Source organism: Malaya genurostris, chromosome 3 (assembly GCF_030247185.1).
Source record: "Malaya genurostris strain Urasoe2022 chromosome 3, Malgen_1.1, whole genome shotgun sequence".
NCBI classification, from domain to species: domain Eukaryota; kingdom Metazoa; phylum Arthropoda; class Insecta; order Diptera; family Culicidae; genus Malaya; species Malaya genurostris.
In genome coordinates this window covers 74,890,254-74,911,438 of record NC_080572.1, presented here as the reverse complement: position 1 = coordinate 74,911,438, position 21,185 = coordinate 74,890,254, and the positions used below count along the sequence as shown (strand labels likewise).

Here is a 21,185-nt window from a genome sequence, read left to right as displayed (position 1 = left end):
CTGTCGTTTGAAACATCGGCATCTTTTATAGTGCTTTCACCAGAGCATTATCAATTTTTTTGGTTATTTATTGTTATGCTTTGTAATTTTAATTTCGAATACGGTGCAACGATAACAATTCGTTGCTATTGATGATAAGCACCTGTCATTAGTGAATAAGGCAAACAATTACCTTCAACGTTTTTCGAAAATATGTTAAGAGTTTGTAAATAATTTCATATGCATATGTTTGATAACGCACAAACAAATTGTAATGTTTACATGAAAAGCTCACTCGGTAGGATATTATTTTCTTATTAACTTCAATATTTTCACTATGATTCCATTAGGACTACACCACATGAATTGTGAATAATGAAAAATAAACCATGATTTAGATATAGTTTATCACGAACACTATCAGAAAGAATGTAACGTAGAAATGAGTTACCTGTGATTCGTTTCAGGTTTCGTCAATGAAAACGGCATTATAGAAAACAAAAATTAGGTCTGTTTAGGTTGAAGTTTTTGTGATTGTACCCGATAGTTTCATGAATTCGTAGCTCTCGTACTTGAAGAAGCGATGTATTAAATCTAATTCTGACAAAACATTTTGTCAACGAGAGAGCAACGTTAGTGTTTGGTCCAAATAGTGCAATATTTTATTAACATGTGTTTTAACTTTAACCTTTCCTCAAAACAATTGCATATTGCGGCTGAAGTATTTCATCAAACAAGTGGATCACTTACGCATCTTTAATTCAATTTCGGTATTGGAAGTACTAGAATTTATTGTAGCTTTTTACATATTGTGTTGGAGTATTATTAGTGTATTGGATGTATTTTTAGAATACATGTTAATCTGACCTCCAGTGACTACGGGTTATTTGCTGATCTCTGTTTTTTGTATGAGTTATATTGTTCATTATCTCCGTTTTTTAATATGTTGTTAGCAATATTGTCATTGAATACAATGAATCTTGCTATATGTTAACGATATATGCAAGATTAATCTCTCTGGTACTCCAAGGTTATTTGCGGATGATACGGCCTTGTTTTATCCGAATGCCAATACAAGTTCTATTATAACAAACATGAATAACGACTTGCTGATTTTAAAAGAATACTTCTCTAAAAATCTCTCTTTGAATCTACAAAAAACAAAATGTGTAATGTTCCGATCACCTAGGAAAGTTCTTCCCATTCTTCCCAACTTAATTATGAAAGGAAATGTTATAGAAAGAGTGGAAGTTTTTAAATATTTGGGAATCCATCTGGACTCTACGTTGTCTTGGGAACATCACATAAAGGAAATCGAAAAAAAAATCTCATCATTGTGCGGAATTTTAAAACGTGTAAGCCATTTTCTACCACGGAAGACACTTATTCTGTTCTATTTCGCTCATATTCATCCTCGCTTGAGTTACCTCATCGTTGTCTGGGGTAGAGCCTGCAAGTCAAAATTGAAGAGATTGCAAATATTGCAAAATCGTTGTATCAGAATAATATTCGATCTACCCTTTCTATTTCCTACAGTTCAGCTTTATACAGATCTTCCTCATAAAATCTTACCCATTCTAGCTATCTACGATGAACAAACATTAATCTTAATCCACAACATAATACATAATCCGGAGACTTTTCACAATATAACAATAAATACAACACCTCGAATTCACAACACAAGACAAGTTAATCATCTTTCGCAATCTCGTGCATTTTCAAATTTTGGTCAGAAACGAATTACATTCATTGGTCCAGCAATATATAATAAACTGCCCAGAGAAATACAGAACATTACACATCGTCACTTGTTCAAATCCAGCATCAAAAACTACTTAAGAACTCGTATACGCCAATTACTAATCTAAGTTATTAATTATGTATTTGTGTCTTTTATTCCTATGTGTTATATGTAAACCGTCTACAAACAGCTAAATGTAATTATTAATTCAACGCGTTAGAATCACCTAAATTGTAACTATTCTTGTTAATATATGTGCTTCTTTAAAAGGACAAATAATCCACTAGAAGCACACTTTTCGTTTTTGTCATATTTAGTATATCTCTCTAATCATTAATGTTACTTCAAGAAATTTAATATTTTCAGCCATTTTAGATATAGTATAGTAGTAATTCAATATTTGTTTTATAATTGTTGTTGCCAATGGCTGAAAATGGTGCCCATTACCAGGGGGCTCAAATGCGAGCCTTTTGGTGTGGGGGAGAGTGGAGGGTTAATAAAAAAAAATATGCTTTTAAACTCTTATTGTGCTATTGATTTTTCTTCAAAAGCTTATGTTATGACGTATTTAACGAATGACAATGATACTATTGTAAGGGAACACGAGGAGACGACAGTCAAGCACACATTCATTAAAAATCAAACGAGTGGGACTTTTAGTTATAATAGGCTCTGGTTTAGTGTGAAATTTTGTTATAAATATTAGAGAACTATCGGTTACTGATGGTACCGGGTATTGAACTGACATTTTATTCTTTCATGGAGTGATTATTGATCATTTAATATTTTGTGTCAGGGATCATCTACTTGGTTCGATCTACAATTTCAAGCACTAAATAAATCCTCGTAAAAGGGAAAACAATATTGTGTTTTCGATAATGTAGGAAAGGAAATAACATTTCATTGTGAAATTAACCTCACCAGCAAGCAGTTTTCATTGCTTTGCTTTTACGTTTTTCCACAAGGGCTATTTTCCAGAGTTTGTAAATTTACTCCTAATGAGCACTTACACGCTATACTATAGAATTTGATATACAGTTCTAAACTAGATTCAAATATTGTATAAAAATGAAAGAGTTCTAAATTTGACATTAGAATTGTTCGATTATTCAAACACAAACTACTTTTATTTCAATTTTTTCTTTAGACAGTCTTGGCATTACATTCCTTTCGTGGAGTTTGGCCTTTCTGTTTCTACAGACTTCGCGACCGATCCATAGCGTACAGAATCATACTACGGTCCTACTGATACTGAGAATCTTTCCAGGTCGGGGTTCGAACATACGACAACTGGTTTGTAAGAACAGCGCCTTATACGTTGAAACATCAACCCGAGCTAGTTTTTTCTTTGCATCACCCATATTCTTAAAACTTAAAACAAATTCAAGACGTTTTTTTGTCTCAAGACTATACACAAGCATCAGCCCCACGGGGCTGTTCGGGATATTGATGTGGACAATATTTTAGATTTATAAAATAAAATATTATGTATTCAAGTAGCAGAAAAAGAAATAATATCAATTCTCTATTCACCGGGCTAACGATAGATATGAAAACAGATCGACGACTGGGTATAGTTTATAAATCCTACTAATAAAAGAGCTTTACATTATTCAAAGGTCGATCAAGCAAAATAATAAAAAATATTTCTCACCACTTTTACTTAAAAAATCACAAAAAGTATCTAGCGTAAAACCAAAAACAGATACAGTTTTGACATACTTATGTTATGACCTTCTGATCGGATTGTTAAAGTAGAAAAAAACCTGTTTTAATCCACCTAGTGGTGTAATGATGCCTTTCTCATATCAATCATACTATCATATATAATACTGTGGTATTCTTCAAAATAATTTTCTTCGATTCTTAAAAGAATAATCGAAATCAGTTTGTTTGACCGACTACTGATAAAAACTATCAGTTGGAGAAGATTTGAAGTCGATTTAGAAAACTTTTCACGGGTTTTTGCCCCTTTCAGTGATGGTAAATTTTTTTATCACAATTTACCCTATATTTCCGGATCCGGATGAAATTCACGAATTACGTATGGGACCACAGGACCTTTGCCTTTTCCATATATATATATATATATATATATATATATATATATATATATATATATATATATATATATATATATATATATATATATATATATATATATATATATATATATATATATATATATATATATATACATATATATATATATATATATATATATATATATATATATATATATATATATATATATATATATATATATATACATATATACATATATACATATATATATATATATATATATATATATATATATATATATATATATATATATATATATATATATATATATATATATATATAATACTGTGGTTTCAAAATGTTTCTCTTCGATTTTTGAAAGAAACCAAGAGATTTTTTGTGCATTAACTAGTATAACATACAGAATAATACAGTGCTTTGCTCACGTAGGTCATTCTTAAGAAAACAAAATGGGTTCACTATTATATGTATCTCCAGCACCGGAACCCGAGCACCCGAAAACTAACATGACATACAAACTCCACTAGTTTTTATTCAATTTTTGAAGTTTTTATACTATTTTGCAATCGTACTCTAAACGAAACAAAATTTTTGTTGAATCCGAAAATATGCAGTAATTTTTGGTAGGACCATAAGAACTAACCTTTCATTTGACTCTAAGATTGGAAATATTCTGCAAACTCTGAGAAAAGTGAATGAGATCCACTTTTGAGCATATGACTATTTCCTTCCGTCGGTTATCGAAAACCGGGAACCAGGATAGCCAGAATCGGTTTGTTTTGCTGCCTACTAATAATGCCTATCGATTTGTGTAGTTTTTAGACCAATTTAGAAAAAAATTTGCGTGTTTTGTTTCGCCGGTTTAAGTGACGGTGTAAAATATTTAACACACTCCGGAACCGGAGGTCGCATCCGGATGTAATTCAGGAATTCCGTATGGGACCGTGAGACCTTTCATTTGAATCTAAGTTTGTAGAAATCGGATGAGCGGTCTCTGAGAAAATCGAGAAAATCGACTCCCGAGCCGGAAGCCCGATCCGGGTAAAATTCAATAGCACCCTATGGGACCAAGAGACCGTTCATTTGAATCTAAGTTTGTGAAAATCGATCCAGCCTTTTCCGAGTAAATCGAGTGCGCATTTTTGTTACATACACACACACTTGCTCAGTTCGTCGAGCTGAGTCAAATGGTATATGACATTTGGCCCTCCTGGTCTCGGTTAAAAAGTCGGTTTTCACAGTGATTGCAAAACCTTTCTATATGAGAAAGGCAACATGAGACGATTCCATTTCTCATAAAGCGCATAAAGTTCATAAAGATAACCAAATATGTATTTATAATCATAGTAGAAGAAACAACATTCTACAGATGTTACTACCTCTCATTATCACAGTGACGCGATGCTAGTTATACCTTTTCACCTCAGGGCACCGTGTTGTGCATTATTCCCTCGATAAGGTAATGAGAGTTAGCACATCGTCTGCATTGACCTCTCGTTGAACTTGCTGCTCTATATCAGTCATTGTACAGTATGGCTAATTTCAGTGTTGAGTTTGAATGCATTTAAGAACAGGATGCAGCATAGAGTTTAATTAAAAAAAATCTGAAACTAAACAATTTTTATTTTTCGAGTAACTGAGCGCGGACTAATTGAAATTATTATATGATCAACATACAAGAGCCAGATAAATAATCGTTCCACCGTTACATATTTAATACATCTTGTCTATCATATTCTGCATACTCTTGCGTAATTGATGAAGATAGGGTAACCGACGAATATTTCTGTTGATTTTATTTAAAAATTTCATGTAGAATTCAACTAAAAATTAGAACGAAAACGTGCAAAATCGGAGAAGATGAATCGCTTTTCCTCACACAATTCCAACAGATTCATGAGCTAACCGGTTGGAGGCAAAATTCATTCGGAATTGGTGGTGCCGCTGGAGTTCCCATTGATTCGAATTTCATACTGAATTCCACATGGAATTCTGGATGATTTTTTTTCGTCCACACGGATTTGAATTGGATTTCATTCCGAACTGATAATGTAGAATTCTGCGCATCCTCTTGTTGCATAATTGATGAAGATAGGGTGCCCGACGAAAATTGCTATTAATTTTTAAGTGGGAGTCGATGTCGTAGTTGTTTTACACTGGTTTACGTAATAGTGTAACAATACACATATGAGTGGTTTACTTCACAAAATTTCGTCTTCTGCTATTATGATTAGAAAACTCAAGCCAAAAGAGGAAAATATGGTAGCTCATATTTTAGAACATGACAGTTACTTCAAAAAGTAAATGCCATATAATTACATAAACATTATGTATAAATTTAGTAGGAAAAAGTTGAAGAAAATTAGTGCGTGTATCCACTGCTATAAATGTGTTTTTTACCGTCACTGCTAACCTCAATCGTATAAACACATTTTGCCAGTTCGGCAGTGTTTGTAAATAGAGTTTTTTTTATTTGTCCGTTGACAGACGGATGGGACCGTTCGTGGTCCATTCCGCCTAAATAGACTTTAAAAACATTTGTTGACGACTCGATTCAGTTTGTTTCAAAGATTAATTAAATAAAAGTGGCTAGTTACGAAGTGTGAAGATGATTGTTTGAGATGTGCTCCTCGAGTTTTTTTAAAGTATGTTTGTAAACAGTGCCACTAAACTGTCAAGGAAGATCATGATAAAAAATCGTCGTTCGCCGAATACGCCAAATGTGTATAAGTGTCATGTCATTTTTTTCCCTTTTCTGGTGCTCTGTTTTCAATTAACGATCGAAGATTGTAGCCATAGACTAAAAAATGAACCCCAGTCACTTTTTCCGAACCGACTACAATTATACCGATTCTCAGATTCCGGTTTCGGAAGTATCTGCAATAGTAGAACTCACTTCGTTTTCTTAGAGATGGCCTAACCGATTTGAGTACTGCTTCACTCTATAGGTTCTACTAAATTATGGACAAACCTTTTCGTTTTTCAAGAATCAAAGAAAATTATTTTCAAGAATACACATATGCTTTTACACCAACACATTCATGATGTCTGTCAATCGGGTTGATCGAATACTTTGAAACACTAGCCCCGATATGACTCATCCATTCACCTTCTTACTATAGCTGTTAACGAAACGGAAACAAGAAGGGTTGAGTGGATACGTAAGCATAGTGTTACTCGTATTTCGCTCGAATAAAAGCTGCTCTTCCAACCATACTACTTTTACATATTGGATGTCATTGTCTGGCTCTCTCGGAACAAAAGAATTAACCACAGAAGAAATTTCTAAAACTAATTGCGAAACACTAACGAAGCAGATTTTGTGTTTATTAAAAGCACAACGTTGCTCTTTTAATTGTTACAGTAAAATAAAACCATTTGACAGAAACAGAGAACAAAAAAGCTGTTTACGCTGGAGAACAATGGATACTGACAAGTTTAACCCCGGTTGGAATTTTCGAAAAAAATTTCTCTTTTTTGCTTTACTTTCTGTACGTTTTCGTGCTGATCTTTAACATATTTCTATGAACAAATATTTATGATAAAACTTTATCTGAAAATCATTTTTCTTGGATTCTGAGAACTAGTATGGGTTGAAATTGAGTATAAATTATTGCAATTTGTCGATAAATTCAGCCAAATTTTCATACTTATTTTGCATTGATCATTTTTCAAACTGGGATATAATAAAATGGCGTTCGTTGCCTAACCGTTTTTATTATTTCTTTCATTCCATAGATAGGAATTTTAGCAGAGATATTTGAATAATTCTTCTAGAATGTTCAGCGGTATACGAAAGCCTACAAATTCCCAGAAAGTATTCGATGTTTTACACAGGAAAACTGATAATTTAATGTACGTAGAATTAAAATCGAAAAACCGACAACAACAGGAAGAAAATGTTTCGTATGTTACCAAAAATATTGATTTTATTAAACCGAAAGTAAGACGTTTTACAAAGGTTGGCTCATGTTTCCTTCTTGGCCTACGATGATTACAACTGAATCCGAATCCGTTCCCCGTTTAACACCGATGACGTATAATATTGTCTGATCAGTAAAAAGCTTTTTCATGTATTTCATCTTTTTATTTTTTATAATAACTTCATTTTGTTGTTTTATTCATTTTAGATTCATTTACACGATAAATCATTACGTTATGGAAAATCATATTCTTTGTTATGAAATATCCCGCGTCGATTTCTCGATCAAATGGGTATCCAAATGGTAGATCGTCAATATACTTAGACCCTGAACCTACCCCACAACTAATGGATGAAGTGAACGTAGAATACTGTGTCACCTGTGGTTCCTGGTATGGTGAAATAATGAAGAAGAATGATATTTCATAACCATTAGGTAGTCCTCTGGGTAGCAATAATCGGTCGGGCCATCCACAATGAGCTTCGGACATATCCAGGACGAATTTTTCCCGTTCATTGATGGCTCGTAGTATTTGTTTGTATAGTTCAGTGTAGGTGGTACGATCTCTGATGTTATAGTAGAAGTCTCGAGTATTACGTTTGATAATATTTTCCCCTTTCACTAAATCAACTAAAAACTGATCCATTTCAACATAGTATTTCTTTAGAATTGTTAATTGCCTAATATTGCTGAATTTTGGGCCCATATACGTTCGAATTACACCCTTCCCAGTGAAGTTGGAATGTACAGTAAGGGCGTAGCCAAACGGTTTATGATTGAGACGCTTTTGCCGGGCAAAAACTGTAAAATTCCATGTAGATCTATTCGGTGAGCTATTGGAATTAAACGGGAGACCGTTACTAATATCAGCGTGGTAATATTCGAAGAATGTAATCAGTTTATCGACAACCAAATTTTTTATTTCCACTCCGTTGAAGTTCAGTTCATCATAAGTGTACGGAGGTAAATAGCTTTTGTACTGCCAATACAATCCTAGCATTCTTTCAACGTATTGATAAAAGAGAGGATCTCGCATTGAAGTTTCATAGTGCATTGTAGGCCCCGGCCACAGCTCATCATTCAGCTGGTAATTACTACTTCGACCAAGGATCGATCGAGCCTGCATCTCTATAGCTTGAAAGTATTCTTGGTCGATACTATCGACATTACTGTTAATCATGTTTCCTAGTACGTCAACTGCTGCAGATGTTCTTAGGTCGACTCTAGTACCATTTGACAGTATGTAGTAACCTCTGTCAATAGTTTCTTTGAAACGATGCTCATATTCAAGTATTTGGTCTAACTTGACATAATCATCCTTGTTTAGAGTAAAGAAATGTTCTCTTGATCGAAATGGAACACCATTCCAATAACGAAGCATTGAATAATATCCAGTTTTGAGTGGAAATTTCCAGTCCAACATTTCAATTGACCCTAATGAGTTTGATTGTCTCTCAAGATAATACCAAGAAAGCAGTTGTTGATGCATGTATAAGAACAACTCGCCACGACGGTCTTTATCCAAACCAAAATCGTCGCCTCCAAGAAATGTGGGATACTCTAACATATAATAAAAATAATATGAGTTCATTCCAATGTCTTCTGTATAATAGGCTAGATCTCCTTCGTCATGGTGATTCGCAGTAAACTTTGATGTGTAATTGCTCGATGCCGCGTTTCGAATGTTTCCATCATAGAATCCATAATCTAAGTCACGCAGCTTACGAAATAGAGCGCCGTGAATAAGGTCTCCATTGAAGAAAAGGTACGGATTGATTTCGTAAATAGCAGGCAGTTCAACACCTTGTAGATCCTTGCGATGAATTACGGAAAGTGACACAGCAAAGATAAACATGCCTTCGTTTACATTTTCTCGAGCCCATATGACATTACTCTTGTACGTGTCCCAATCGATAGAGTAATACAGAAGATTGAACAATAAGCGTGTTTGGTACAAATGCCATTTATCGAATATAGTGAATATCTCCCCTTTCTGTAGAAAATTTCCATTAAACAACTGGAAAAATTTGGAAACAGCTGGAAAGTCCTAGAAAAACAAATTTACATTTTGAAGGCAAGAAAATGACTACTACGAACTTTATATTTCAACTCATCTGAGATCCAACTTTTAAAGAATGGTTTAAACTCTTCATTTTCCAAAGGTTGGTAAACATTCCGAAGTATTTCGAAAAGAAATTTTTGTTTCCACAATAAGGAGTCGTCCGCTAAGAAATTCAACGATAGTATTAGAAACCATTCACAAAGGATATATGATCAGAATACCGACCGTAGACAGTACTATCGTTGAAAATCACATGAGAAGTTGAAGTGTAAGTTGCGCTACACGCAGAGACCACATGCAGAATGAGCACGAAATGTAACATCTTCTGTTCAGAACAAATGCATGCATTGAACTGAAACAAGTGCATATGAATGGCAAAATAAATGTTTTATGTGAAAATTCAAATGCAAGTCCAGAGAAGTGATAAGGATTTTTATTCTCTACGTAACTGATAATTATTGCATTCCAAATCGCGTGATAATCACTATATTTCAAATATCGAAAAACTTAATAATGGGTTATATATGATATATGCAGTTTTAAATCGGTCATCAAAACGTATCTGTTGAATTGAGCGATAACATCGTTTTTTGGTTGAGCTTTGGTTTATATAGAATTGATCATTACACTATCATTCGTGAATTTTGAATGCTACTATACCACTACATTTCCATTATGCACGCAGAGAAATGGAGCATGTTTAAAATAACAAAACTGTTAGTAGATTTTTAAATTTGATTTATGATTATTTCTAACCAAAGTATGATTGTTTTGTACTAATTGGTCCCTTCAACCTCAACAATGTTCCCTGTTTGATTTGAATATAAAATTTGCTCTAGTCGAATGAAACGAATATTCGTTACGACTGATTTTATTATTGACATAACATAAACTAACTATTTACTACATGTCAACCAAATCTGACTGGATGTTATCGGTAATGCCTATGTTGATTCAATCCTGCTATACCTTTGCATCTAAAAAAGATTTTGTTAAATTTATCTTTGGTCTTATTTGTGTGATGATACAACTAAGTTTACTGTTTAAATGATCCATATTGGTTATATTTCTTATAAACAAGAGATTTTTTTTTGCCGCGCGAAAAATTCAGAGCATTTTTCTCTCCCGCGAGTTTTCAACGTATGTATTAATAGTTATTAATATTTTGAACATTGCATAACATTTCATAATACATTTTCTTTACGAAAAAATATTTGTTGCAGAGACTTTGACCGGACTGAAGCGCCAAATCATTGGATACTCATTAAAATACCAGAGCTTGATTGTGGTATATGCATAATACGATCGTCAATATTTTGGAAATTGGTAATATCAATCAAAAGCATGATAGAATTTTAAGACGAATATAAATCAAAATAAAATCATTTCATTCTTAAAAACAAACAAAAATGTATGATTATAACAAACAAGAGTGTTGTAAAAACTAAATTTAAGTTCAATAATTTCAACTAAAAATTTTGTAAATTTAAAGCGCTACAACTATCAACTTTAACTAGAGGTCGTTCATTTAAAACAAATTTTTCAAATTGAATTTACTGTGAAACTGTTTGTCAAGGAATTGACTGGAACGCACAAGTAAAATATTTGTTATTTTTATCAAAATATGTATCGAAACAAACTAATCCATTGAGAAAAATTCAATATCATGTTTTGTAGTTTAAAGCATCGCTATTTGCTATATTAAACCAGATTTTCATTTGTCACTATTTCAATAAAAAAATCGTTGTGAGAAACCCAAATTAAATTATCTTTATAATTTTGTTCTCTGCGTATGTATGTAACGTCAACATCTATTACACACACAAGAACTACACAGTAACTAGCAACGAGATCAAGACTGCGAATAACAAAGAAAACGAAAAGAAGACGGAAATCAACAATACCACCGATGCGTCAATGGACGACGAGACGAGCCACGAACAAAGTGCCCCTCAATCCTCGCAGGAGGGAAATGGAAGCTCCTCTCCCCCTAGAAAAAGGGTGACAACGAGATCGAATACAAAAAAAAAATTATTTAAAAAATCGGCTCAATCGGCCTCGTAAAGCTTGTACGCAAACAGGCCTGAATAAAAATGTCATTTAAATAAAAAAAAAACGAAAATATCAGTTATTTTAATGTTTACCGAGTACTCGGCTGTTCAAAGTTTTGCAGAGATTCGGGAAATCTAAGTGTGTACGATACAGCTTTAATAGGTGATTTAATAGATCCTAATTAAGAAGATATTACCCTACGAAATTCAAAAAATTTCAATGAACATTTTCGTCATAATATCAATCGAAAAACGATTCTCTCTAATCTAAGGGCATATTCAGTAGTGTTCTAGTTCTAAATCTGAATTTTATAACAAGAAAAACTGGTAGCTCCAGCAGTGTTTTACCAGTGTTTCAAATATACAAAAAAATAGAACGGCATAGTAGACCAGTTTCAAATTTGACAGAAGAAGTTTGTTCTAGTTTCTGCTCTATTATAGATCTTCCATATAGAACTTCTAGCTGTTGAATTTACTCTAATGTCGTCTCGCTTGAGGAAACTGAAACTGACCAAGGATAGTTTCATCAAACAAACACTTTTCATGAAACTGTGTTGATTTCGCACTTAGCAACGGGGGTTTGAGCAAACCTGATATAACAACCAGGTTCGAAACTGACTCGATTTTCAATTCAACATCGTTAGAACTAGGTTCGAAACTAGCTTCAAACAAACGGTTTGACAGCCGGTAGGGTGTAAACTGGGTTATGTTTGGCATCAAGCGAAAACGCCATAGGGCAGCTTTACACGAGACAATATTATTGTCAATACAAGGAGTATTGACAATACTTTTGATCGTGTAGTGGAAACTTCATTGGATTGACGAAAATATTGTCAAAAAATCAAAACTGCTCATCAATCCTACAATACTTTCTCTCCAGAGAGGAAACAGTTAAATAAGTACAATGACCTTTTCTCTCAATGTTACAATATTCAGTTGCAATATTTAAAGCTCCAAACGCTTGATTTTTTCGAAAAACGCGGACTCAAGTTACCAAACCAATTGGATTGACGGTATTGACAATACTTTGGATTGACAATAATATTGTCACGTGTAAGGGCTGCTATAAGTGATATTTCCATAAAACCAACATAACGATTTTTTCGAGTGCAAAATCAAAATATTACAGAAGGGATAGGGCTCCAAACAATTGCTACGACCTTTTACATTATTTGTCCTGATTTGTTTTCTTGCACAAAAATAAACATATTTGCGTCAAAATAAAGCCGATGGTGTAGAAATTCTTAGTATATTTGGACACAGATTTCTAGTGATATACATCTAAAAATAGTTGAATTTGAATACACCTTCAAGGCATAACGTGTACCAATGAAAAATGATCACGTATTTGTCAACTGTTTAATAATTATTCCCAGAAAGGTAAACTTATGTTGCGTTTAGTAATATTTCAAAGTTTGTATGATCTGAAAAATATCAGTTTCAAATAATTAAATTGCAGCTTTAGTAATTGCATTATTCAGCGTCGCGATGCATTTACCGTATGTGAAGTTGGCGATATATTCGCTAACTTTTCTCACCTATGCGTATAGTGGATATGGTTCGAATATGTTGGCTAGTTTACGCGACGCACTTATAGCGGCAGAGGCCGTGTTCGGAGATGTTCTCAAGAACGTCGTTCATGTTGCGAGAAAGTTCAAGGTTGTTCATGAAGTGTTTGATGCGGCGGTAGACGAAAATTGCATATACAAATGTCCTGGAGGTGAGTCATTGTTGAAGTGATGTAATGCTTTACATGAACTCAGAAAAAAATGATTTTCAGACATTATGCCATCCAAAAACAAGTTCTATACTCCCCAATCAGATGGATGCGGATCACTTGGCTTGAAGATTGATACCGAGTACCTACCGGCGGTTGAAATGGAACTTTGCTGTAACGCGCACGATATCTGCTACGATACCTGTACTAATGATAAGGAACTATGCGACCTGGATTTCAAACGATGCTTGTACAAATACTGCGATGCGTACGAGAAAAATGTCGTTGGTGATCTAGTCGTGAAAGGTGAGTTCGGTGAAATGCAGCTGGCCATACGGCATCATCAGCAGAAGCAACCGATTTTATCCCATCAATTTAAAATACTAGCATAGTTTCCTTTTCGCGAAATACGGTGAAAATATCACAACAACATGAATTCCATCGATCGTAGTCTTCAAAGTGACTACGCATTGAGATCGCGAGTTTGATTCTGCACTGATGCTACATCTCTTTTAATCTACATCAGGAATCATCACTTCAAAGTGCAACAGACTGCAACACTCTCGTTAGTCGTTAGCAAAGCCGTACCATAGGTTTCATTTTCCTCAAATGTCTTATTTTCAAATCCTTAAGAATAATATTATAGAGTATATATAACAATTCTTCACTATTCTTTCCTTGCTATGTTTTAAATGAAAGTGGACAAATAATTAGAATAGTTCCAACAGTCAGTCAAACATTGCATTTTTTGTAGATATTACATAGCACTCCATCCGCCGAGAGGGAGGCCATGTGAAATATTTTGTAAAGTTATTGTCCCCAATTTTGAAAATGATCCTTCGAAGTTCCATTTGAGGACAAAGAACTTTGCTAGAAGTTGGTGGCCATATTAAAAGAGAGAAAGTGTCAGAGCTGCGAATCACAGCACAAGTTTCCAATATATGTGCCTATCCACAACCGGACGGTCAGGCACGATTGTTTTCTTTTTTTGTGTAATTGTTGAAGTGAAATGTTTCGCTAGTCAGATGGTTATTAAATTATGGTGAACGTAATGATACACTATTTCATTCGGTATTTCTTTATAGGTTGCAAAGCAGCAGCGAAGATGCTTTTCACGGGCACAATAACGCTTGGATGTAAATCTTACTTGGATTCCCAGGCCAGATCCTGTTATTGTCCTCCAACGAAGGCGGAAAAAACGTATGACAAATCAGACAAAGGTTACGACAAGGCGTACGAAAGGTCTGATAAGGCTTACGATAAATCGGATAAGTATTATGACAAGAATTACAAGGAGAAGGATAAGGGAAAGGATAGAAATAATGGTAAATACGGCTGGAAGCCCGATCTGTAGAGTGAAGAGTATAGTAGTAAGAATAAGGGTATTTAGTTTTCAGTACAGATCGCTATTGATTAGTGATTACCAAGATAATAAAGTTGATTACAAACACATGTTTTTAATAATTAGTTTATATTTTGTCCATTAAAACATCTTTTGCAATGATATTGAGCGATAAATTAGAATGTTTTGCTAACGAAAGAAACTTAAGTGCGTCTTCATTTGCTTTTCAAGCTATTAACTTTTCTAAACGCCCGTCTGAATACATCTTTTTTATGTCAGTACCTCCACCGACAAACTCTCCATTGATAAATACCCGAGGTACCTAAAATGTAGCAGAAAATAATTTTTTTAGTGATTCCAGAAGCTGTAAGATAGTAATGTCAAGTTGAACTTTTTATTCGAACTTCTTGGCTAATTTGCGCTTTACAATTCTAAAACATTGTACTTGAAGTAGTAGGGTGAATCCGATACAGTAAGTACAGGAAACAAACGAAAGCGGACTGCGGTTTCAGTTTGATAAGAAAACCAAATTTTCAAATACAGATTTCTTCCCAATAATACTTACACTTCTCGCTCCAGTAATTTCCCCTAGTATAGATTGAATTTCATCGCCATCGTTTCGTTGATCTAGTTCGTAACAAGCAAATGCCTGGTTTAGTTTTTTGAATGGCTGCAAAGAGATTGCATTTAATTAGGTGTCAACTGAACATGTCGAAACAAAATGAAACTATAGAAGAACCTGGTACTTAAGCCTCTAACAAGAACCTAGTACTTAACCCTCTAACAAATTGCGTTCGGTTATGTTGAAAAATTGTATTGAGCTGCCTGATGACATGCAAATGAGTTGAGATAGTTCGATTTTTTACGTTTATTTTAGACTTACCTGAGGCATTGTGAGTTGGAGAGTTAAGTAATTTTCATTCAATATGCTAACCAATCTATTATTTCGAGTTAATTTAGTTGATTAATTTCAGATCGCAAGTTTAGATAACTAACAGATAACGGTAGTAACATGTGATTAGGGCATATCGCACGATAGGCCCTTGCGAATGTTACAAAATATGCTCATTGCTCGGCTCTACAACCTTCATTTATACAATAATCGATATAATCTCGTAGATAGAAGCCCAATCTACGAAATTGTGCGCAATATTCTTGAATTTCATGTTTAAAACTTGAGTAATGAGCATTATTTTTCGTAATTTTCAAAATGGCATATCGCACGATATGCCCTAATCACATGTTAGTACCGAAATGTATCATATTACTAAAATATCCATGATTTGTATGATCTCTACTGTCAAGTATATTTGCCCCGTATACATAGACAATGCATACGGATAATATATGGGATAATTAGTATAGGTGATCTGTTACTCATAGTAATCAAGAAAAAAAAGTTTCTACGGGTCCTTGTATACATAATCAATCTCTGTGCAACTATAAACATCGAACTATCCGTATTCTTCAATATCTAATGTAATTACGCATCTGAGTGTTTGGCATCAGCAATATTTTTCTGATTCAATTAATAAGAATTAATGAGTATTTTCCCGAAAAAAATCTTCATATTCCCTTATTTACATTTAAAGACTCACTGACGTCAGTTAATAACGCTTACCTCCTTGGCCATTGTGCAATACGGACAGTAGGTTTTGGAGAAAATTACTATCTTGTCCTTTGCGATAGCGCTTTTCACAAACTCTGCTACTGGTCCACTCATGTCGGCTGGTACTGTTTTACTGCCGAGCAAACCCATTCTATTGTTCTATAGCTACGTTACAATTTACGAACTATACGTTCAAACGTCCAAAGAGCTGGTGGTTTTGGTGTACTCGTGTACTTACAGTCGGTACCAGCGATGCCAGGTTGGCAGATTTATCTGACAAATGCCAGATTTTTCTCGCTATGCCCTACACTCAAACTAACCAGATCTTTTGACAGATTTTTCAAATTTTCCTAGATTTTGTTAGATATCGCTAGATCTTTACGGTTTTGGTCTCTATACGGTAGGTGGTGACAAATCCAAATATATTTTTGTATCCAAATAATGTAGATTTTTGAAAAAATAACCTGGCAACTCTGATCGTTACCTCTCAAAACGGTGACATGTGCTATCCGACGAACGTTCAGTTTGGTAATGTTGGTGATGCACTATACACCGTTACACCGTTTTAGCATTAAAAATCGGCCTCCTGTCACGACGCCATCTTGATGAGATCAAAATCTGAACTTCAAAATCAGCTGATTGCAAAGTAAACAAACAAACAGGAATACATTTGTTTTACGCGTTTACCTTGTTTAGTGCACGAAAATGAATGAATTTTGGGTCGACTCTCTCACAATGACTTGTCGGTTTACCTAAAATACAGCAGACAGTGTTTTGGGACATGAAGTGGAGATAATTTTCACAATTTGTGAATCGCGATGAGAATCAAAACATCGCAGTGTTTGGGGCTCGAAACGCGAGGGGCTCAACGGGCTCAACGTAATCGGTATACTTTCAAATGGCTGGTGCTCACATACCGGTGTTAGATGGGTGTTAAAAATGCCCCACTCAGTAAGCGAGTCAACGTTGCGAAGTATACCGATTTATCGGTATTTATACAGATATTTGACCTCTATACCGCAATACAGATATGTACTCCCAAAATACCGATAATTCACGGATCGTACAGATAAATACCGATTTTCTTTGATAGCATAGATAAGGTTTTTTTTGCTCACCAAAATGAGCTTTGGTGACATTTCCGTGAACTTATGTTGACGAGATTCTGATACCTATATGATACAGATAGATTTTTGAGCCGAATACAGATTTTTGGAAAAATGACCTGGTAACGCTGAAGCGAGTATATTTTGTTGGTCGTTGAGCACAGAGCTTTCAACATATATTTTCAAAAATCTGTATTTGACGGACAAATCAATCTGTTCAATATCTATCTCGAAAAATGTATTTAGTGAGGACTGGTTTTGGAAGGAAAAAAAGTTTATCCACCTGGTTTAACCCTATGGAACCAAACACAACACTGAAAATCGGTATTTATCTGCATGAAAATTGAATTATCGGTAATTCAAGAGAGCATATCTGTATTATGGTTCTTTTAAGAACTGTCAAATTTTCTACGGGGTAGTTAAAGGATTGTTTGGGCTCTGCAGAGATGCCAGGTCTGCAGATTTGTCTGTAAATCTGCAGATTTGGGGTATAGTGCTGCAGACATTTTTTGTTGTGCAGACTGTTACAGACTTTTGAAATTCTCGCAGACTTTTGCAGACTTTTGAAATTCTCGCAGACTTTCGTCTATATTAACAGACTTTAGAAATTTTTGCGTGTCATACTTTATAGAGAAATTGCTGCCAGCAAGACATACTTGCTGACTGCAGATTTTTTTTAGATTTACAGACCCTGTCTGCAGATATTTGAAATTTTGATCTGGCATCTCTGGGGCTCTGATACGTTACACCGTTTATTTTTCCAAGCGGTTGACAACTTTGGTTCAAGATTAGGTGGGTAATGTTATTGACTACCTGCGGGAATTAAAAGTGACAGACATTCAGTGCACTCACACAGATCTTTGGAATTCAGGCTCCACGAAGGCAAAAAGTGTGATTTTTTCATGCGGCGTCCATTACTGAAGCGGCGAGTTTGCTAGCTAGACATCTTTTTTAATAAGAAGTCTTCATTAATAAGTGTGATTGTATCAAACTTCTAAGTATTTGCTTTCTGTATTTGGTGGTAAGTAGCGGTATTTCAAAATGGAATTGGTCGGAATGCCGTTTTGTTTCTATTCATCACTAGTATTAAGTGATCTCATAAAAAGTATCATTTCCAACATTCGGCCATTTTCCTTTTGGGTTTGAAATAAATTGCTGTCGTATTTAGTGTGAAATGTAAGAAAATAGTAATTTTATTTTAAACTAGAGTTTCTGGGTTTCATATCAAAAGAAAAGGTTATTGTTATTGTATGTTTGTGTCCCCGTAGATTGGCCGTAGTGTGTACAAAGCAAACTCGTGTGTCCGGAAAAAACCTGACGCGTAGGAAAGCAAAATGCCGGCTTCCGGAACGTTTAAACTCTTCATTGGCAATGTCGATGAAAAGACGCAACCCTCGGATTTGCGTCCACTGTTCGATAAGTACGGAACCGTAGTCGAATGCGACGTGGTGAAGAATTATGGCTTCGTGCATATGGAAAATGAGGAACAGGGTCGAGATGCGATTCAGAACCTGGACGGGTACGTGGTCAACGGTAAAGGAATTAAAGTGGAAGCCGCCAGGAATCGTCGCGCGCCGAATTCAAATACGACAAAAATTTTCGTAGGCAATTTGACCGACGTGACACGCGCTCCGCAGGTTCGCGAACTCTTTCAAAAATACGGTACCGTCGTAGAGTGTGACATCGTGCGGAACTACGGCTTCGTCCACCTGGATCCGACCGGCGATGTAAACGAAGCGATTCGTGAGCTAAACGGAATGATGGTGGACGGGCAGCCGATGAAAGTACAGGTGTCCACTAGCCGTGTGCGTCCGAAACCCGGTATGGGTGATCCGGAGCAATGTTATCGCTGCGGCCGTTCTGGTCATTGGTCTAAGGAGTGTCCGCGTCTGCTCTGGTCCGAAAGTAGGTTCCGCGATCGGCCGATGTATGCCAGGGATCCGTATCCACCGCCGCCGCCGCCACCGTTCCTTCGCGATCGCATTATGGATGGATTTAGGGTAACACGCTTTTGTTTTACCATCTTTTTTTCTAGTCATAATACATTAAGATTTGCTATTCCTTGAGCGCGTTGGTTAGGAATGAATTCACTGACATTTTCAAGATTTTTTGCGGATGCCTGGAATAAAATAGAATTCATTTTTGATCCACTCGCGATTTACCAAGTTACAGTTTGATTCTACTGCTTTGTATTTTTCAAAACACAAAACCGGTCAGTCAGGGAATACGTTATGTAAGTAAAATTTGAAACGTAATCAACGCCATTTTCGGCAAAAATATCGTTTCCAAATTATTCTCTGCTGTTCGTGTAGTGTGTGATGCCAGTTGTGGTAAACATGTCAAATTCGGCGTAAAAAGTTTAAAATATTCAAAATTCTTTTTCAATGAATAAGTTTACCAAATGCTGATGGGTATTACGGTTTGTCTTGGAATGTTATTTATATTCATTTTTATTTCGAACAGGACACCTTCGACTATTACGACCGGTATGACGATCCCAGAGACTTATTCGAAAGGCGATACGGAATCCGGGGCCGTGATTTTCCCCCCCTAAGATCACGCGAGCCCATGCCACCAATTCCACCTCTTATGCGTCGCAGTGCAGTTGAAAGCAGCCGCACCAGTAACTATGACTCGATCTTCAGTCGTCGTACTCCGCCACCGACCAGTCGCAACGGAAGCAGCATTAGCCGTTTTGGTGTGTATGAAGATTTTAGCCGGGATTCATTTGATGATCGACGACAGGGATTGAGAGGTCCATCACCTACCCATCGATATGCTCCGTACTGAAATGAATGGTGCATCTGAACTGCAACGATAATGAATAATGGTAATAGTTAAGAAACAACACGAACAAATGAAGGAGAATGTTCATGTAAAATGCAGTTATAAACATCAGTTTATTAGATTTACCACAGCTGCTAGTTTTTTTTCTCAAATTTTTACATAACTCGTGAGACATTTGGGTTGTTTCACTGTCTAAACACACAGTGTGCAGTAATGTCACACACTTTGCAGTAAATATTTTATATTATAACCAGTTTAAAAAACATGAAACATTTGCAGTAACTTAACGTTTATAAGTTTGAATAATTCTAAATCGTTCTATAACCGAAAAATTATTGAACAAATTATTTTACGAAATAAATCGTGGGAACAGAAGTAGCATTTTTAGGTCATGCCAATATCTATTAGCATGTTTCCAAACTAATTGATTTTACGCGAATGGATTTGAAATAAGGTTTAAAGCCGATAATAAAATCATAATTATTAAAATATAAATTGTACAAAAGATCGAAAATTATTTATCATCCGAAAACTGATTGTACTGTAAGATATATTTGTCCACGCTCTGTCACTAGAGTGTAATTCCATGATGGCTGAAGTCATTCTAAGAATCACTATCGGAATATTCTTTCGCTGGTACGAGACTGTCAAATTCCAATCTTACCGAAACCTTAAGATTTCGAAATTTATATTGATCGAAGCCATAAGCTTTCGAAATTATGACAGAAAATCTAACGCGGTTATTTTTGTTTTTTTAATTGTCATCCGACCCCGTGAAGTAAAGGAGATATCGTAGTAAATCTTGGAGAAAAATGACCG

At 35.1% G+C, this 21,185-nt stretch overlaps 4 protein-coding genes across 4 annotated transcripts; 2 read left to right on the top strand and 2 right to left on the bottom strand.

Annotated features, from left to right (window-relative positions):
- Window positions 1-7,671: 7,671 nt before the first annotated feature.
- Window positions 7,672-10,089, bottom strand: LOC131438840 (hexamerin-1.1-like). The gene is made up of 3 exons (XM_058609170.1): window positions 9,980-10,089; window positions 9,790-9,917; window positions 7,672-9,739 (listed from the first exon to the last, which is right to left on the bottom strand). Exons 1-3 carry the CDS (start codon window positions 10,074-10,076, stop codon window positions 7,874-7,876), a joined length of 2,091 nt encoding a protein of 696 aa, XP_058465153.1. The 5' UTR covers window positions 10,077-10,089; the 3' UTR covers window positions 7,672-7,873.
- A 2,909-nt stretch (window positions 10,090-12,998) lies between these two features.
- On the top strand, window positions 12,999-14,974 carry LOC131437659 (group XIIB secretory phospholipase A2-like protein). Its single transcript, XM_058607151.1, has 4 exons — window positions 12,999-13,185; window positions 13,265-13,525; window positions 13,586-13,828; window positions 14,608-14,974. The coding sequence occupies exons 2-4, from the start codon at window positions 13,294-13,296 to the stop codon at window positions 14,874-14,876; spliced, it is 744 nt and encodes a 247-aa protein (XP_058463134.1). The 5' UTR covers window positions 12,999-13,185; window positions 13,265-13,293; the 3' UTR covers window positions 14,877-14,974.
- Window positions 14,975-14,981: 7 nt separating this feature from the next.
- Window positions 14,982-16,655, bottom strand: LOC131437660 (uncharacterized). The gene is made up of 3 exons (XM_058607152.1): window positions 16,486-16,655; window positions 15,430-15,534; window positions 14,982-15,186 (listed from the first exon to the last, which is right to left on the bottom strand). The coding sequence occupies exons 1-3, from the start codon at window positions 16,621-16,623 to the stop codon at window positions 15,091-15,093; spliced, it is 339 nt and encodes a 112-aa protein (XP_058463135.1). The 5' UTR covers window positions 16,624-16,655; the 3' UTR covers window positions 14,982-15,090.
- Window positions 16,656-18,416: 1,761 nt separating this feature from the next.
- On the top strand, window positions 18,417-20,871 carry LOC131437128 (RNA-binding protein lark). The gene is made up of 3 exons (XM_058606293.1): window positions 18,417-18,600; window positions 18,848-19,579; window positions 20,043-20,871. The coding sequence occupies exons 2-3, from the start codon at window positions 18,914-18,916 to the stop codon at window positions 20,367-20,369; spliced, it is 993 nt and encodes a 330-aa protein (XP_058462276.1). The 5' UTR covers window positions 18,417-18,600; window positions 18,848-18,913; the 3' UTR covers window positions 20,370-20,871.
- The last annotated feature ends 314 nt before the right edge of the window (window positions 20,872-21,185 follow it).